General features: G+C 44.7%; 1 protein-coding gene across 3 annotated transcripts; it reads left to right on the top strand.

The window, feature by feature from the left end:
- The first annotated feature begins 6,297 nt into the window (after positions 1–6,297).
- On the top strand, positions 6,298–13,020 carry LOC123182312 (uncharacterized). 3 transcript variants are annotated; one of them, XM_044594836.1, is made up of 8 exons: positions 6,299–6,664; positions 6,887–7,014; positions 8,265–8,312; positions 9,209–9,322; positions 10,145–10,258; positions 11,633–11,746; positions 12,607–12,676; positions 12,807–13,020. In XM_044594836.1, exons 1-7 carry the CDS (start codon positions 6,367–6,369, stop codon positions 12,634–12,636), a joined length of 846 nt encoding a protein of 281 aa, XP_044450771.1. In that variant the 5' UTR covers positions 6,299–6,366; the 3' UTR covers positions 12,637–12,676; positions 12,807–13,020. The 3 variants fall into 3 exon arrangements, with proteins under 3 accessions (XP_044450772.1, XP_044450771.1, XP_044450770.1); XM_044594835.1 differs by having other exon boundaries at positions 6,300–6,664; positions 12,607–13,020; XM_044594837.1 differs by lacking the exons at positions 12,607–12,676; positions 12,807–13,020 and having other exon boundaries at positions 6,298–6,664; positions 11,418–11,654.
- Positions 13,021–14,003: the final 983 nt, after the last annotated feature.

The following is a 14,003-nucleotide window of genomic DNA, read 5'->3' as shown; positions in this document are numbered from 1 at the left end:
CCATCAAATCCTCACACACACACACACACACACTCTCCCTCCCTCTCTCTCTAACACACACACACACATATCCATCTTATTGGGTACGGGACCATAATCCATCTATTTCACACACACACACGCTAGTGCATAACAATATGGATTATGTGTATTATATTTGCCACCACAACTGAGGGAATTAATTTTATGTAAATCGGCTAGCCACAGCTCCATGACAAACAATACATCTAAATTCTCAGCTTTATTTTTATGTAATATGCATTATCTTCCGTGATGTAGAGGTTAATTGTTTCCTTTGTTTGGAGATTGATTACCATCCGTGAGTTAAGCTGGGTACTAAAGAAGAATCTGATTGTGATACGTGAACTGATTGTTGCCTGCTTGTATGTTTGGTTTTGGTATTTGAAGATTGATTACCTTCCGTTAGTTGGGTTACCAAAGAAGAAATCAATCATCATATGTGAATTTATTGTGTTACCAAATAAACGTTGGGTTTGTCCGGCCAGTGTGAGGGGGCGAATAAAAAACAGACGAAAAAAACCCGACGAAACTGGGATGTGGGATCGTTACTGCGGGGGAATTGGGAGGTGGGAGGGAGGACGAAAAAACCCAGGAAAGGTAGGACAAAAATTAACCGCGGAGACTACCAACTGAGACATCTCTACTCCTAATGGAGCAGTTGGTAGTCTCGCTTCCAGGTTTTTTTTCGTCCCACCTCCCATGGTTTTTTTGGTACCTCCTCCCACCTTCGCTGGTTTTTTTTCGTAGATTTTTTCGTCCCCTCCCCCCACTTCATCGGTTTATTTTCGCGTCACCCTCTCACACAACGAAAGAAATCTGAACAGATCAGAACTTTCCATACTGGCGCAAGTTATTTAGTAATGTAGAATCAATCACGAACAATCACTAAAGATCAAATCTAAATTAATTAACCTTACCTTAAATCACTCAATCACATTAATTAGAAAACAAATATTTAATTTTCAGAAAAATCGCTCAATCACATTAACCTTACCTTAACTCACGGATGGTAATCAATCTCCAAACAAAGGAAACAATACATCGAGGGAGCAGTAAATAAATTCCCTTTCTTATGACATGTATATAATCTTCCCTTCCCTCTCCGTTGTTGAGCGTTTTTGATTCTCGAGGCCGATGCTTGGGCTGCGTCACTGGATCGCGACGGTGCCGGAGGACGAGGATGGCGAGGCCGGGTGCCGCGGCACCGCGTTGGCCGCGGCCGGTGAAGGGGGCGAAGAAGGGCGGCTTCCCTGGTCGTGGCCGTGGCCCTGGGAGTTGGTGCGGTGGAAGCGGCACTTGAAGGACCCGGCGTGGGTGGCCGGCGCGCAGACGCACTTCGAAGCGGGCCCGTGGCCCGCGCCGGACGGCGCCGACGCCGACCCGGGCCACCTCCTTCGCGTATTCTTGAAGCTGTGGCTGGCCGATTTACATGAAATTAATTTCCTCAGTTGTGGTGGCAAATATAATACACATAATCCATATTATTATGCACTAGCGTGTGTGCGTAAAATAGATGGATTATGGTCTCATACCCAATAAGATGGACATGTGTGTGTGTTAGAGAGAGAGGGAGAGGGGGAGAGAGAGTGAGGAAGAGGGAGGGAGAGAGAGTGTGTGTGAAGATTTGATAGTAAAAAATGTCGCCAATGTCACTTGATATGTATGAGAATATTAATATTGAACTCTTAAAGTTAATGTTGCCCTGTTACAACGCACGGGCATTCTTCTAGTTAGGAGTAGAGATTAGAGTTGCCTCAGAGCATATCCAACACCTTCCTTATGCCCAACCGATTTTGCACACAGGAAAGTTGACACAAAAAACACGCTCCAGCAGCTCAACTATACCCAAAATTCTTTAGGTGGTCACCTAAAACAGACCTCATTTTCACCCCTTATATCTTTACCAACACATGCCACGCCAGTGTCACCGCCAATTACCAGCGGACCATCGCATCGCCATCGCACGATGCCGCTAGACTCCTGCATGTCGTCGCCGCCGACCGTCAGACACCCGCACTCCGCCGTCGTCCAGGGACGAAGCTAGAAAAAATGAGCACTGGTGTCAACCGCTTCCCACGCTAAGCCGCTAGCAGAAATTATAATGGTGCAACAACATAGATAATGACCGAGAGCAATATAAAAAGCAACAATATGCAGGTGATATTATTATTACATCTAAAAAATCATACCGAGTAGCGAGTATTGGCTGAGCAAAGTCATAAAATAACACTTCTTTATATATTCCGGAAATAATAGGCAAAAGGATGACTTTGAAACGTTTATGTAATTTTCTGTAAAGGATGAACAAAAAAACATATTATATTCACAACAATAGTAAGAAAGAAATAGTGCAAAAAATAAGTACCGTTAAGGAAAAAATAAAGTGATACGAGACTCACATTTCATAACTTCCCTTCTCTTTTTTTTGCGACTTCATAACTTCCCTTCTCGATCTTTCATCTTCTTAAATAGATCAATCACATCGTCATTCGTTATTGTAGAAAATATGTCTTTCTCCACATAGCAAATCAAGGGCTGGTCTAACTGGCCTTGAAGGCCCTGCCACATTACTATCTAGCGCTGGTCGTTTCCCTTTCAACAAAAATTTATCCATATCCTCCTGGTCTTGGGCAAATCAAAGAAAATAAACAAAAAAATTACTTAGCCAATAGCCATCATGAAATCAATGCACATGTAGAATCGTAGTCTGTAGACAGTCTAGAGATCGAGAGGCGAGAGAGAAGGTGCAAATTACCTGGGATTGGAAGAGCCAACACTTGCAAATTAAAGATTATGCACTGGCGGACGGTCAGCCAATGTCAACATTCACCCGATGAAACGGTGTCGAGTTCGCTGTTGTTCATCGCCGATTCGCTGCGGCGGCGGCGGAATTAGGGTTCGAGATGAGAAGGCGAAGAGACAAGGGCGTCTGTCTGTTCGCGTACGCGTACAGCAGCCGGGTAGTGTACATCGATTAATTGATACATAGTGCGTACGCATTGGGCCTGGCCTTGTATCGTTGTTTGCTGCCGCAGGCCGTTGATTTCTTTTAGAACTTAATGAATTTTATGGGCTAAGGCTTTAGAGATTAGCTGGTCTGCTGTTGGGCTGGGGTCAATGGAATTTTTGGGCTGGGGTCATCCGCAGTTTTTGTTAATACTATTAGCTGAAAAGCCAGAAGGCACTGGTGTCAATTGACACCAGTGAATACATGGGAGCTCCGTCCCTGCCGTCGTCACGCCGCTGCCGCACCACCACCGCCTCATTGCTGCCCGTCGCTCGCCACAGCACCACACTAACTGCATATATGTCAGGCTAAGTACATGGAAAGTTGTATAGGGAATTTGCTATAATAGATCACGTGTGAAAACCTAACAAGTGCATCTCCAACCGCTGACCCCTAAATCGGACACCGCATCCGTCCGCGGACCATGGGAGACCAATCCACAAACACCGATGCGAGAGCCATCCGTCCAACCCGTAGATACATTTCAAATCGGATTTCAACAAACCGGACGAATTACATGCAAACCGGCAATTTTCAATTGCCGGTCATGGGGAGCCCCCCACGACATGTCTTCCCTATGTCTGACAACCCGCTCATCCGACCGTCGTGAGACTTAGAGGGATATGCTTCAGCGGAAGGGGGAGAGTAACCCCCGCTTCCGTGACCGACGTGGTGAGTACCCCCTAGTCCAGGACACCATCAGCGGGGGAAGACAGTCACGTGGCCTAAGCCCGCGCGAAGCGAGCAAGTCACCAACTATGTAACCCGGCGAGGCGGTGACGGTGGCCTTCGTGGGACCCAGGCGGTTGCGGCCTCCCATGGTCTACTTTTCCTCACTGTCGTCGGCAGGCGCGGACGTGCCGGCTTCGTCGTCGTGGCGCCGGGGCAAGGCCGACCTGAAGTTGGCGAATTGACGTAGGTGCCCTAGTTAAATTCCTCCTCCACCGCGTCAACCTCCGCAAACATGGCTTCTTTCTCCACCCGCCGGATGTGTTGCCGCCATCGCTCGTAGCGGATTCGCCGGGAGACGACATTGACCAGCCTGGACGGGCGAGGACGACCTGGCGACGACGATGGTGCCGGCAAGCCAATCTGTATCTGGCTGGCTCGCCAGGCAAACCAGGTCGCTGCAATCCCGAAAAGCTCCTTATTCTGCCCGCCGAAGAGGCCACCCCACAAGACTTTGGACCCGGAGGCCATGACGGGTGTGGTAGAAGGAGGAAATGGACAGTGGAGGCGTGGTGTGGTTCTTGCCCGGTTCCTGGCCATGTTTAAATAGCGGGCAGACGAGAGACGCCAACCGGAGATGTGTTTACGTGTGGCGCTCGGGGTGCCGAAGTAGGTTCCTCGGCCCACACGCTAGTTTAATGGAGGTAGGCGGGCAGGCGGGTGCCGTTTCAATGCGGAGAGAAGACGTGCACAGTGACGTGCAGCAGGCGGCACTCTCGACCGGTACGCTGCTTCAATGCCGGCTCCAGTGAGTGGTCGCGTTCGCTCTGAGCCGGCATGAATGCAGAGCTGACACTCTGGATGGAAAGAGCGTGGGTTCGGACTCCTGCAAAGTCCCCGGTTTGATTTTGGTTTGCAGGAAAGATGACGCCCGAAACGCCGAGCGGACCGATACAGGACCATGGTGGATGACAAAATACGTCCGGACCGCACGTTCCAGACGGTTGCGGGAGGTTTGAGGGTAAGGACCAGGCAGTCCGGACGGTCGGAGGTTTGAGGCTCCGTGTTATGCCCTAAATTTATGGGAAACGCTTGTATCCGGCCGACCGGCTAAGCGTTGGGCCGGTCACCTCGCGACAACGCGCATATCCCTTCGTGAGAAACTGCTGGCCATGTGCTTGGGCGGGCCCACCTTATCTCTGACGCTCCCTTATCTTCCTCCTCTGATCGATTGCATCTTCTTCTCCTCTCCTTTCTTCACATGCTCTTTTCTCCCTCCCATCAGCCATGGCCGCCTCCTCCTCCTTCCATCAGCCATGGTGTTCTCTCCCTCTTCGTCGCATGTCGCACGCAGGGCGTCAGCTCATGGATGCACTCTCCCAACCCTGCTGCTACAACAGCGCCACCGGATGACGGAGTTGCAACCAGCACCAGCCGGAGCTGGAGAAGACAGCCACAGGTGTTGCGACCGTCACCAAACGATTCTGGAGCGAGGTGTTGTTCCTACGACGGCTAGTCAAGGGTGCTTCAACTGGCATGGGAAAAAGATTCAACCGGCATAGGAAAAAGCTTCAACCATGATAAAAAATGCTACAACCTACCTGGAGGAAATTCAAACTTGAAAAAAAAGCTTCAACTGGCGTTGGAAAAGCTTCAACCAGTGTGAATAAAAGCTTCGACCGGAACAGCGAAAAGCTTCAACCATGGCAAAAAAGCTTCAACCATTGTGTTAAAAGCTTCAAATGGCGCAGAAAAAAGCTTCCATCGTGAAAAACTTCAAAAACTGGCGTTGTTTGCTAACAACGGTATGAGCAGCCATGCTGGGAGCTACAACGGTGCACATGGGAGCTGCAACCGGCGACGCCGTTGTCGGCAAAATGCTTCAACCGTGTCCCGCACAAGCTACATCCACGTGCGTCAAAGCTGCAACCATTATGGCGTTCCTACAATCATGTCGCGGGAGCTATAACCAGCGACGCTGTCATTGCAAAAATGCTTCAACCGTGTACTGAAGTATCTACATCCATGTGCACCAGAGCTGCAAGCGTTTTGTGGCGACGCCATAGCCGTGTTGCCGGAGCCGCGGCGCATGGCGAGGCACGGTGCCGGTGACCATCAGTGCGTGGGAGCTTTACGACCGATGCCGCTGCTATCATGATTCCCGTGTGCTGGAACCAAGCGGCAGCAGAGTTACAACCTAGGCAGCAAAAGCTTTTTCTGCAAACCCAGGAAGGATGTGTTTCAATTGCCACCGGCTGCGGAAGCTGACGGGCCTGCTTGCGGTGTTGGTTGGGGCCGACGACTACAGGGCAGCGGTAGCTGCGGCGGGTTGTGGGGAGCGCCGAGCGCGTGAGGCGGATGCGGCCAGCGACACGGAAGGACTCGCGCAGGTATGTTTCTGAACCGGGACGAAGCGGTTAGGGGAAGAAGATAAGATGACGTGGAGTAGCGGGATCGGGCGGCTACGGGATGCCTAATCTGACGGTCTGCGCGGGACCGGCCGAACACTTGCGCCGGTCCGCCGGCGCCTAGCAGTCGCCTAAATTTATTAAGATTTTCTTTTGATGTGTGTTTATTAATACTATAAGATTATTAAGGCGGATGCTCTCAGTCCCCATCCAGCAAATTTGAGCCCATAGCCGAGTCGCACCAGGGAATTCTTCCCGTCCATGGCCATGAGGGTCGACTCGGCAATCCTCGCCGTCGTCGTCGCCTTCCTCCTCCCCCTCCGCCTGCTCTCCCTCTGCGCCCGCCTGAACTCCTCCGGTAGCGCAGGCGACCTCCGCCGATCCTGCTCCGCCCTCGCCATCGCGGCCGCGCTCCTAGCCACCTTCTTCGCCCTACCCCGCCACGACGGCGGTCGCACGGGGCAGTGCGCCGCCTCCGTTGGTTCCCCTTGGGAGGAGGGCACCGGTCGAGAGGTTCGGTTGGAGATCGAGCAGCTGAAGCTGCAGCTCTACCGATTGGGTATGTGAGAAATTAACCGATCGAGTTCTTTTTGTTTAGGTTAATACTGTATTATGTTTTTGGAGTATGTCATAAAGTGGCTGTGAAATCGTAGTTTGGGGATTGCCTTATTCTGTTGTGTTTTTTGGGTACACCGTACACATGAACTCTTCTGCCTGTGCCCTAAGAAGATCATGGTTCCTCTTCTACATTTTTAGGACAGTTGTTCAATTGTGCTTGCAGAATCATTGTGGGAAAACAAATCAAAAGCACCAGATGACAAAGGTGATGCTTCAGAGGAAGATGCCGAGTTTGTGAAAGCGATGGGACTGGACATTCAGGCTCTGATCAAGGAACAGGAAAACATTAAGGTATGCCTCTGGTGATTGGGTTCTGTACATAACAACATATCAATTTCACATCCAGTAGTTGGTCTTTTAGTTTTCAGTCTTCAGAGTGCTCTCTTATTCAATTGCAAGAATTGCTTTAATGCTTTGGCGACATATAGCTTCCACCATCAATTAACTTTGTTCAAGACACATAAAAGCATCTGGATGATTTGATTATCCATCGTATCGGGTAACAGCAAAGTAGAGTTTTTGCGTGTGTTAATTTGATGATTTTTTTATAACATCAAGAAATTACGAAACACTGCCACTTCAGTACACTGTTCTACTCACTGCAGCCAAATCAGGGCGAACACAATGAGATGGATAGTCATAGAGCACGCCATAAATGAAGTAGTGGATGTGAAATTTTAGTGCGAACATTGGTTTGACCTCCTCACTGAAACCAGAGCTCATGCTGGTGAAAAGAATAGCTATGCCAGCTGATATAGTGGTGGCGAGACTTGTCATAAATAAAATATTATCTTGTTTGGTAATTCATGATTCCCACTGCAAATTCAACTAGCATGGAACCTGAGTCTGATATATACATACTTGGGGCTCGGGCTATGTTGTTCGGGGGATTGTAACTAGAGCAGTGTTAGCGGAAATATCCACTTTTGAACTATTTTGGCACCATTTGATTCAACCTGAAAATAATCTGTATATGTGCTACAGATGCACTTCTGTCCTCTTTTCGTTTTAATCTTACTGGACATTTACATCCCAGAGCCGAACTGTAGAAGTGCATTCTGCAAATCAGTATTGTGCATGCATGCAGCCACCTCTCATTGGTCTCGTACTAGCACCTATGATGCTTAATTTAGGAACTATTGGGTAACCAGGAGCAGCAGAGTATTAACACGTCTATCTTGGTAGAGCAAAACAACAAGTCATCTGATTAGGATGATGGCACATAGCCACAAAATTAAACATATATTGAAAATGATATCAGGGGTATAAAATCATTTTCCTACCCAGGTGTAAGTGTAACTATATCAGGTAGTAGAACGTATTTTCCTTATATATATTTATGCAAATCATTACTGCATTGTTATTTGACAGGGAGAGAAGTTGATTTAAACCTTCGCTTAAATCTTGAGCCTAGCAGCATCGTGCAATACATGTTACGTTAAAACAACTTCGTTATGTTATATTGGAACTTCATAGTTTTCTTCAAAATAATCTAACACTCCAGAATCATGCATTGACTTTTGTCCCACTCTATCTTGTAGGAATCATTATGGAGTTCTGGCGGTACTATCAAATCTGTCGAAAATGAGGTTCCTTCCTCCCCCGCCCTCCTCCCTGTCTCTCTCTCATGTTTGGGTTCACCACTAGAAATATTGTTGTCACTCGTCAGAAGGATTTGTTTGGGTCAATAAAAAAATACAATCAGGTTAAATGCTGTATCTCAACTGTTGACCTATTGTGTGGTAGTGTCGACATATTTAGATTAAACAGTGTTCTTGTTGTATTTTACCGTCTAATTCGACGGTAGTTGCATAAATTACCAGGATTTGTAAATCTTTGCACATAGCAATGGGTATTCTACCAACATTTGTGTTCTGTTTTCTTTGTCTTGATTTGACATTATCCACGAGGTGACATCTCGAATCCACTTCAAGGTGACATGCTAGAAGCGAGGTGGCATTGATTCTTAAGATCCGACGGTGATGAGTGGTAGGGCAAAGCATTTCTAGGAATGTGTCATCGTTGATGTTGACAGCACGACAAGCGCCTGTGTAATTGATACAGTTACCATGTGCGAGAGCGGATGTGGAGTATAGCCTCTGACAGCACACGCTTTAGAAGTTATGGTGAAGCCATAGTCAAGCAGTGGGACCTAGTATATACCTCCAATGCTCACTGCACATGACCATCACTCCCCCCTTTCTCGGCCTTGGCATCCTCTTCATAGTCCGAGAATGGATCGACCTCCATGGTGAATAACTTTTTGATTGCGATGACTAGGGATCAGCCATGAATCACAGTTAAAGCAGATGCCTTGCTCTCCATGAGCTGCCATCTCCAACAATTTAAGAGTCTCTTTGGTTTTCATGATTTCAGAAAACGCAGGCGAAGATGTGACTTTAGTTTTAGGCTCTTCTATATCCATACCGTGTGATTTTGAGAGTCTTTTCTTGAGGTGCTCATTTCCTGGGTATGGTGATAATAGGTACGAATTCTGGCGGCAGAATCCAGAAAGATGAACTCTGATATTTACAATGTGTGGTCATTGGCCAACGATACGGAGAAAACGGTTGAAGCTCTACATTCAGATGTCCAAAAGGTATGTACTTCTAGGCTATCTCAGTTATGATAGTCTTTATTACTTGGTAGCCACAAGTCGATTAACTCTTTTGTATACTTTTCATTTTGTGTATACGGTATTAAAATCTTGTAGTGGAATTTGAAATTTCCACACATTTCTGTTGAAATTAAAACAATTACGATCTGTCCTTCAAACATTAGTGCATAAGGAGGCATTGTGCTATGTTATTTAGTGAAGTTCAATGTTTACAACATTGTCTGTGAATGTCCTAATGCCAACCTCATGTTTTTTTATCTATTGAGAATATATCCTGAAATGTTTCTTACTTGGGTCAAACAACTGTCATAGAGGTTAAAAGATGATTCTTACGTAATACGTTGCACCTTTAGAGTTAAGAACGCAAGCATGCAATGATTTGAAGAAATTACTCCGGGAAATGCTACACTTTGAAAGTGTCTTAGCAATATTGGCCTTAAAATCCCTTAAACAGCAGTGCCTGCCAAAATTCCCCTGCATGAGCTGAAATTTTAGCAAGTTCAACAGTCATAATTGATATGTATTGCCTGTGTTGAAATTTCAATCTAAATTTTGTTTTCTTCATTCAACCAAAGTCAAACTCAATACTGATATGTTTCGATCTGATTTCTGTTTTTCTCATAGTTGCATTTTGTAGTCAGAGTTATATTTAGATTATAAGGAGCATTATCATGGGACAGTAAGGGGTTTCCTATTTTTCATGGCTTTTAGTTTTAGGTTCTCCTGTGTTGATGTTTACTTTTATTGTGCGACTGTGAGTTTTTCGGAAAGCTGTTTGAGCTAGTCATCTGATTGGTATAACAGGCTCAAATTATAATGGATGAATCAAGGAAGATGAACTCTAATGCTCACCAGATATGGTCATTGGCAAAGGATACAGCAAAAAAGGTCGAATCTCTGTATACAGATGTTGCAAAGGTATCACTCTCATGGCTAATGTCTGTTTTGATTATCGTAATTTATGTGTATGTGTTATTTCAGATTGAAATTTCAGATCTAATTTAAAATCTAATAGTTTTGCATTTGAACCTTGGTAGACAAGAAAGTTTAGATCATTGTCTTATCTTCTTTAGCCAAAAGAAACTTCTAAGATAGAATGTATGACCACTGTGAATGTTCTAGCCCCTACTCATTATTTTTCTTTAGCATTTCTCATGATGAGCACACATTGTAAATTTAAGAGTTCTTTTTGTTGAATGTGCTGCTAAATGCACTTCATTGTGTGTTAGAAAAAGAACACCAAAGAAGGTGTGGTGAGTTCACATTGGGAATTTAAGAGCTCATTCCTTGAACATGCACCTAAGTGTGCCTCGTTTACGTATTAGGACACCAAAGAATGCGCAGAATAGAAACCAACAACAGTGGCAGGCAGCTGAAACAAAGCAAAACCACAACCAGACGACAAAAGAAAGAGGCAAGACTAATTATAAGCCAAAAAATAGGCAGCCGGAACTGCCAAAAAGACAGTGCATGGAGAGGTGAGCCATAAGCGACGTTCCAGCCAACATCCAGATCTGAGCATCATTTGCAATGACCCCAACGACCGAGTGAACATGCGGTGTTACCGCATCAAAGAAACATGCATTCCTGAGTTTTCAGAGCCGCCAGATTGTGAGGATGATCAGCCACCTGACTCCTTTCTCAACCATGCATTTAGCAGCAGTGAGCAGTCACCCTTTGAGGTCCTCCATGGAGATGCTCATTTTAGGGGCCACTTGGTTTGTAGGAATTCACCGTATCTGGGTAACGTAGTCATACACCCTTTGGATGTTTGGTTTTTCTGGTTTCGGCGAGTCTGGTTTGGCTGGCTGTGGCTGCTGTTAGATTTGCTGGATATCGGATCGGTGGATAAGCACGGTGCAACAACTGTTGTTTGGTTATTACTTGTAGCAGCAGTGAGTGTAGTAGCATTTCATATCTATCACCCCAGTGTTGAGTTTTGATCTGACAAGTTTCTTTTGGTACAATCAAAGATGTCCAGTTTTCTTATATTATTTATTATGTACCAAGAAGCAATGACGATTACAAAGTACAAGTGGATGTAAATGCCTATGTTTCTACCTGTACCTGTTTGCAGTTGCCACATAGTTATCTTGCTAGAAGGTTTTATTTGGAACTATTCATGGGTATTATACAGTACATGGACTTGCATGTGGTTAGACTGCGGAGAACTAGAATTTGCAACTAATTGTGGGTGCAGGTGCAGCCCTTTCTGAAAGCTGTTTTCAGCTGGCCATCTTACTGTTATTTTGCTTAGAGGTTGAAATTCTAATCAGTGGACTATAATTGTAGGTTCAAAGTGTAATTGATATATCAAAAAAGATGGAATCTAATATACACAAAGCATGGTCTTATGCAAAGCAGACAGAGAAGAGGGTTGAAGATATATGTTCAGATGTCAAAAAGGTATTTTGTTCTACTTTACTTTTCTTGAATATATATGCAGGAGCATAATTTTGTATTCTATAGATTTTTTGCATACGTTTGGAAAAGGTTTATATTGATTCTCTGCTGTCTGTAATACGAAACTTGACGTATTAATAAATTCTCTTATCTTAGTAGATAAGAATGTCCAGAGCAACTTGCTATGTTAACTAGTTCCTCCAATCAAAACGTAGGCTTTTTAGGACATTGACAGGGTCTTTGATATGGTACTTTGACCATCGAACTCTGCGCAAACATCTTGTCTCGCATAAAAATAGCAATATATTATGAAAATATATTTCACGACAAGTCTAATAATAATATACCTCTGTTCCTAAATATAAGTCTTTTTAGAGATTCTAATATGGACTACATACGGAGCAAAATGAGTGAATCTACACTCTAAATATGTCTATATACATCCGTATGTAGTCCCTATTGAAATCTGTAAAAAGACTTATATTTAGAAACGGAGGGAGTAGATTCGATGTTTTGGGTGCTAGTAATTCTTTTTTTTCTTTTCTAGATGGTCAAACTAGTTGCGGATTTTCAAATGGTTATGCAGCCTTTTGAGCAAAACAAATGATGTGGCAACCCCAACAGACTGTATGTGCCCCCAATTAGATTAGATGCCCCGTTTGTTCTTTGTTCTTACTAGGATATTCCTATCAGGAGTAGAATTGCAGGTCTTCCACCATCGAAAAACGTGGCGCCCTCTGGTGATTTGAACATGCGCCACTGGGTTGAGTAGGAGAGCTTTTTATGATCTCCAGCACAAGTTCGTATAGGTTTAAAGTTCCAAATTTACCTGCTCACAACTGCGTATAACATCATCTGTGCAGGGCTTCAAGAAGAAGGCCTGGATGAGCTGATAGCGCCGTCGACTTGACAGGCTAGCATTGGCCTGGGCCTGGAGTAATGTACTCCCTCCGTCCCAAAATTCTTGTCTTAGATTTGTTTAAATACGGATGTATCAAATCACGTTTTAGTATTAGATATATCCGTATCTAGATGAATCTAAGACAAGAATTTTGGGACGGAGGGAGTAGTAGAGAAGCCACCCGGCCTTGCATCTGCGAACCTGTAATGCCCCTTGATATTGTATGACACGTTTACGGTTGTGTCGTGCGCGTTGTGGACACGATCATGCTGTGTTTCGGATCTGACTCACTCGCTTCCTGTTTCTGTGCCGTCATGGTAATGTATATATTGATGATGTGCAGCGGTAATGCAATAACATGCGACTTTCAGGACTCCGTGATTGTAGTATTAATTATATTTACGTCATTATCTCTACTTCCTACATAAGGTTCTGACGCATCCCTCCTCCGACCTTACCTAGGTTTCTCCTCCCCCTCTCTGTTTTGATCTTTTTCGTTTCATCTCTGATATTTTTGCACTCGGTTTCCTTGAAAACAATATCAACTGGCCCATCTTTTATTCACTTACTGAATACAAATCATTTTCTTTGGTAAATCAATAAATGCTTACCAAATAAGGGAGTGCCAAATGAAATCCTACTCCCTTGTTCCAAAATAAATGCTGTGGTTTTAGTTCAAATTTTGGAATGGAGGAGTTTTTTTTTTACAGTCACATGTCCAGATAAATAACACTCTAACCTACTAAAATATTTATCTCCCATAGACAATTACCTAGTAATAAAGTTAACACATGTAGTGAAGGGTCAACAGTGTACCCCCAATTGATGCAAAACTCTGGTTACAAAGCATTCAAGGTACTTATGGATCTTTGGAGTTGAGCTTTATTAACCTTTTGTCTACCCAGATCAACAGCGCAAGGCTATAGATCGCTCGTTGCGCGAGCTACCGCCGCGTCGCCTCAAGGAACGCCCCTAGCGGGCCGGCTCAGTAGAAAGTTTGTACATTTATTCACTCGATTTTTTTGTTTATATTTTCAAGTATTCTATTTTTTCGTGGGGAATTTTCAAAATATTCTGAATACTTTTTAAAAAATACATAGATTTTGAAAAGCATTCATCACACATTTAAATATTGTCCATGCAGTATAAAAATATTGTTTAGGCAATGTTCAAAAATTGTTGGTACCATTAAAAAAATTGTGAAATTTAATAATAGCTCCGATCCATAATTAGGGCCTGTTCGGATTTCCACCCCTCCACAACTCCGCTCCTGGAGTTGAAGGAGCGGCAGTTCAAAATCGCGGAGTGGAGAAGGAGGCGTTCCACAAATCCTCGGATTTCACGCAACAGGAGGATTAC

Source organism: Triticum aestivum, chromosome 1D, assembly GCF_018294505.1.
Source record: "Triticum aestivum cultivar Chinese Spring chromosome 1D, IWGSC CS RefSeq v2.1, whole genome shotgun sequence".
Classification (NCBI taxonomy): domain Eukaryota; kingdom Viridiplantae; phylum Streptophyta; class Magnoliopsida; order Poales; family Poaceae; genus Triticum; species Triticum aestivum.
The sequence above is the reverse complement of the archived record's forward strand: the minus strand, read 5'-3'. Positions and strand labels throughout refer to the sequence as shown.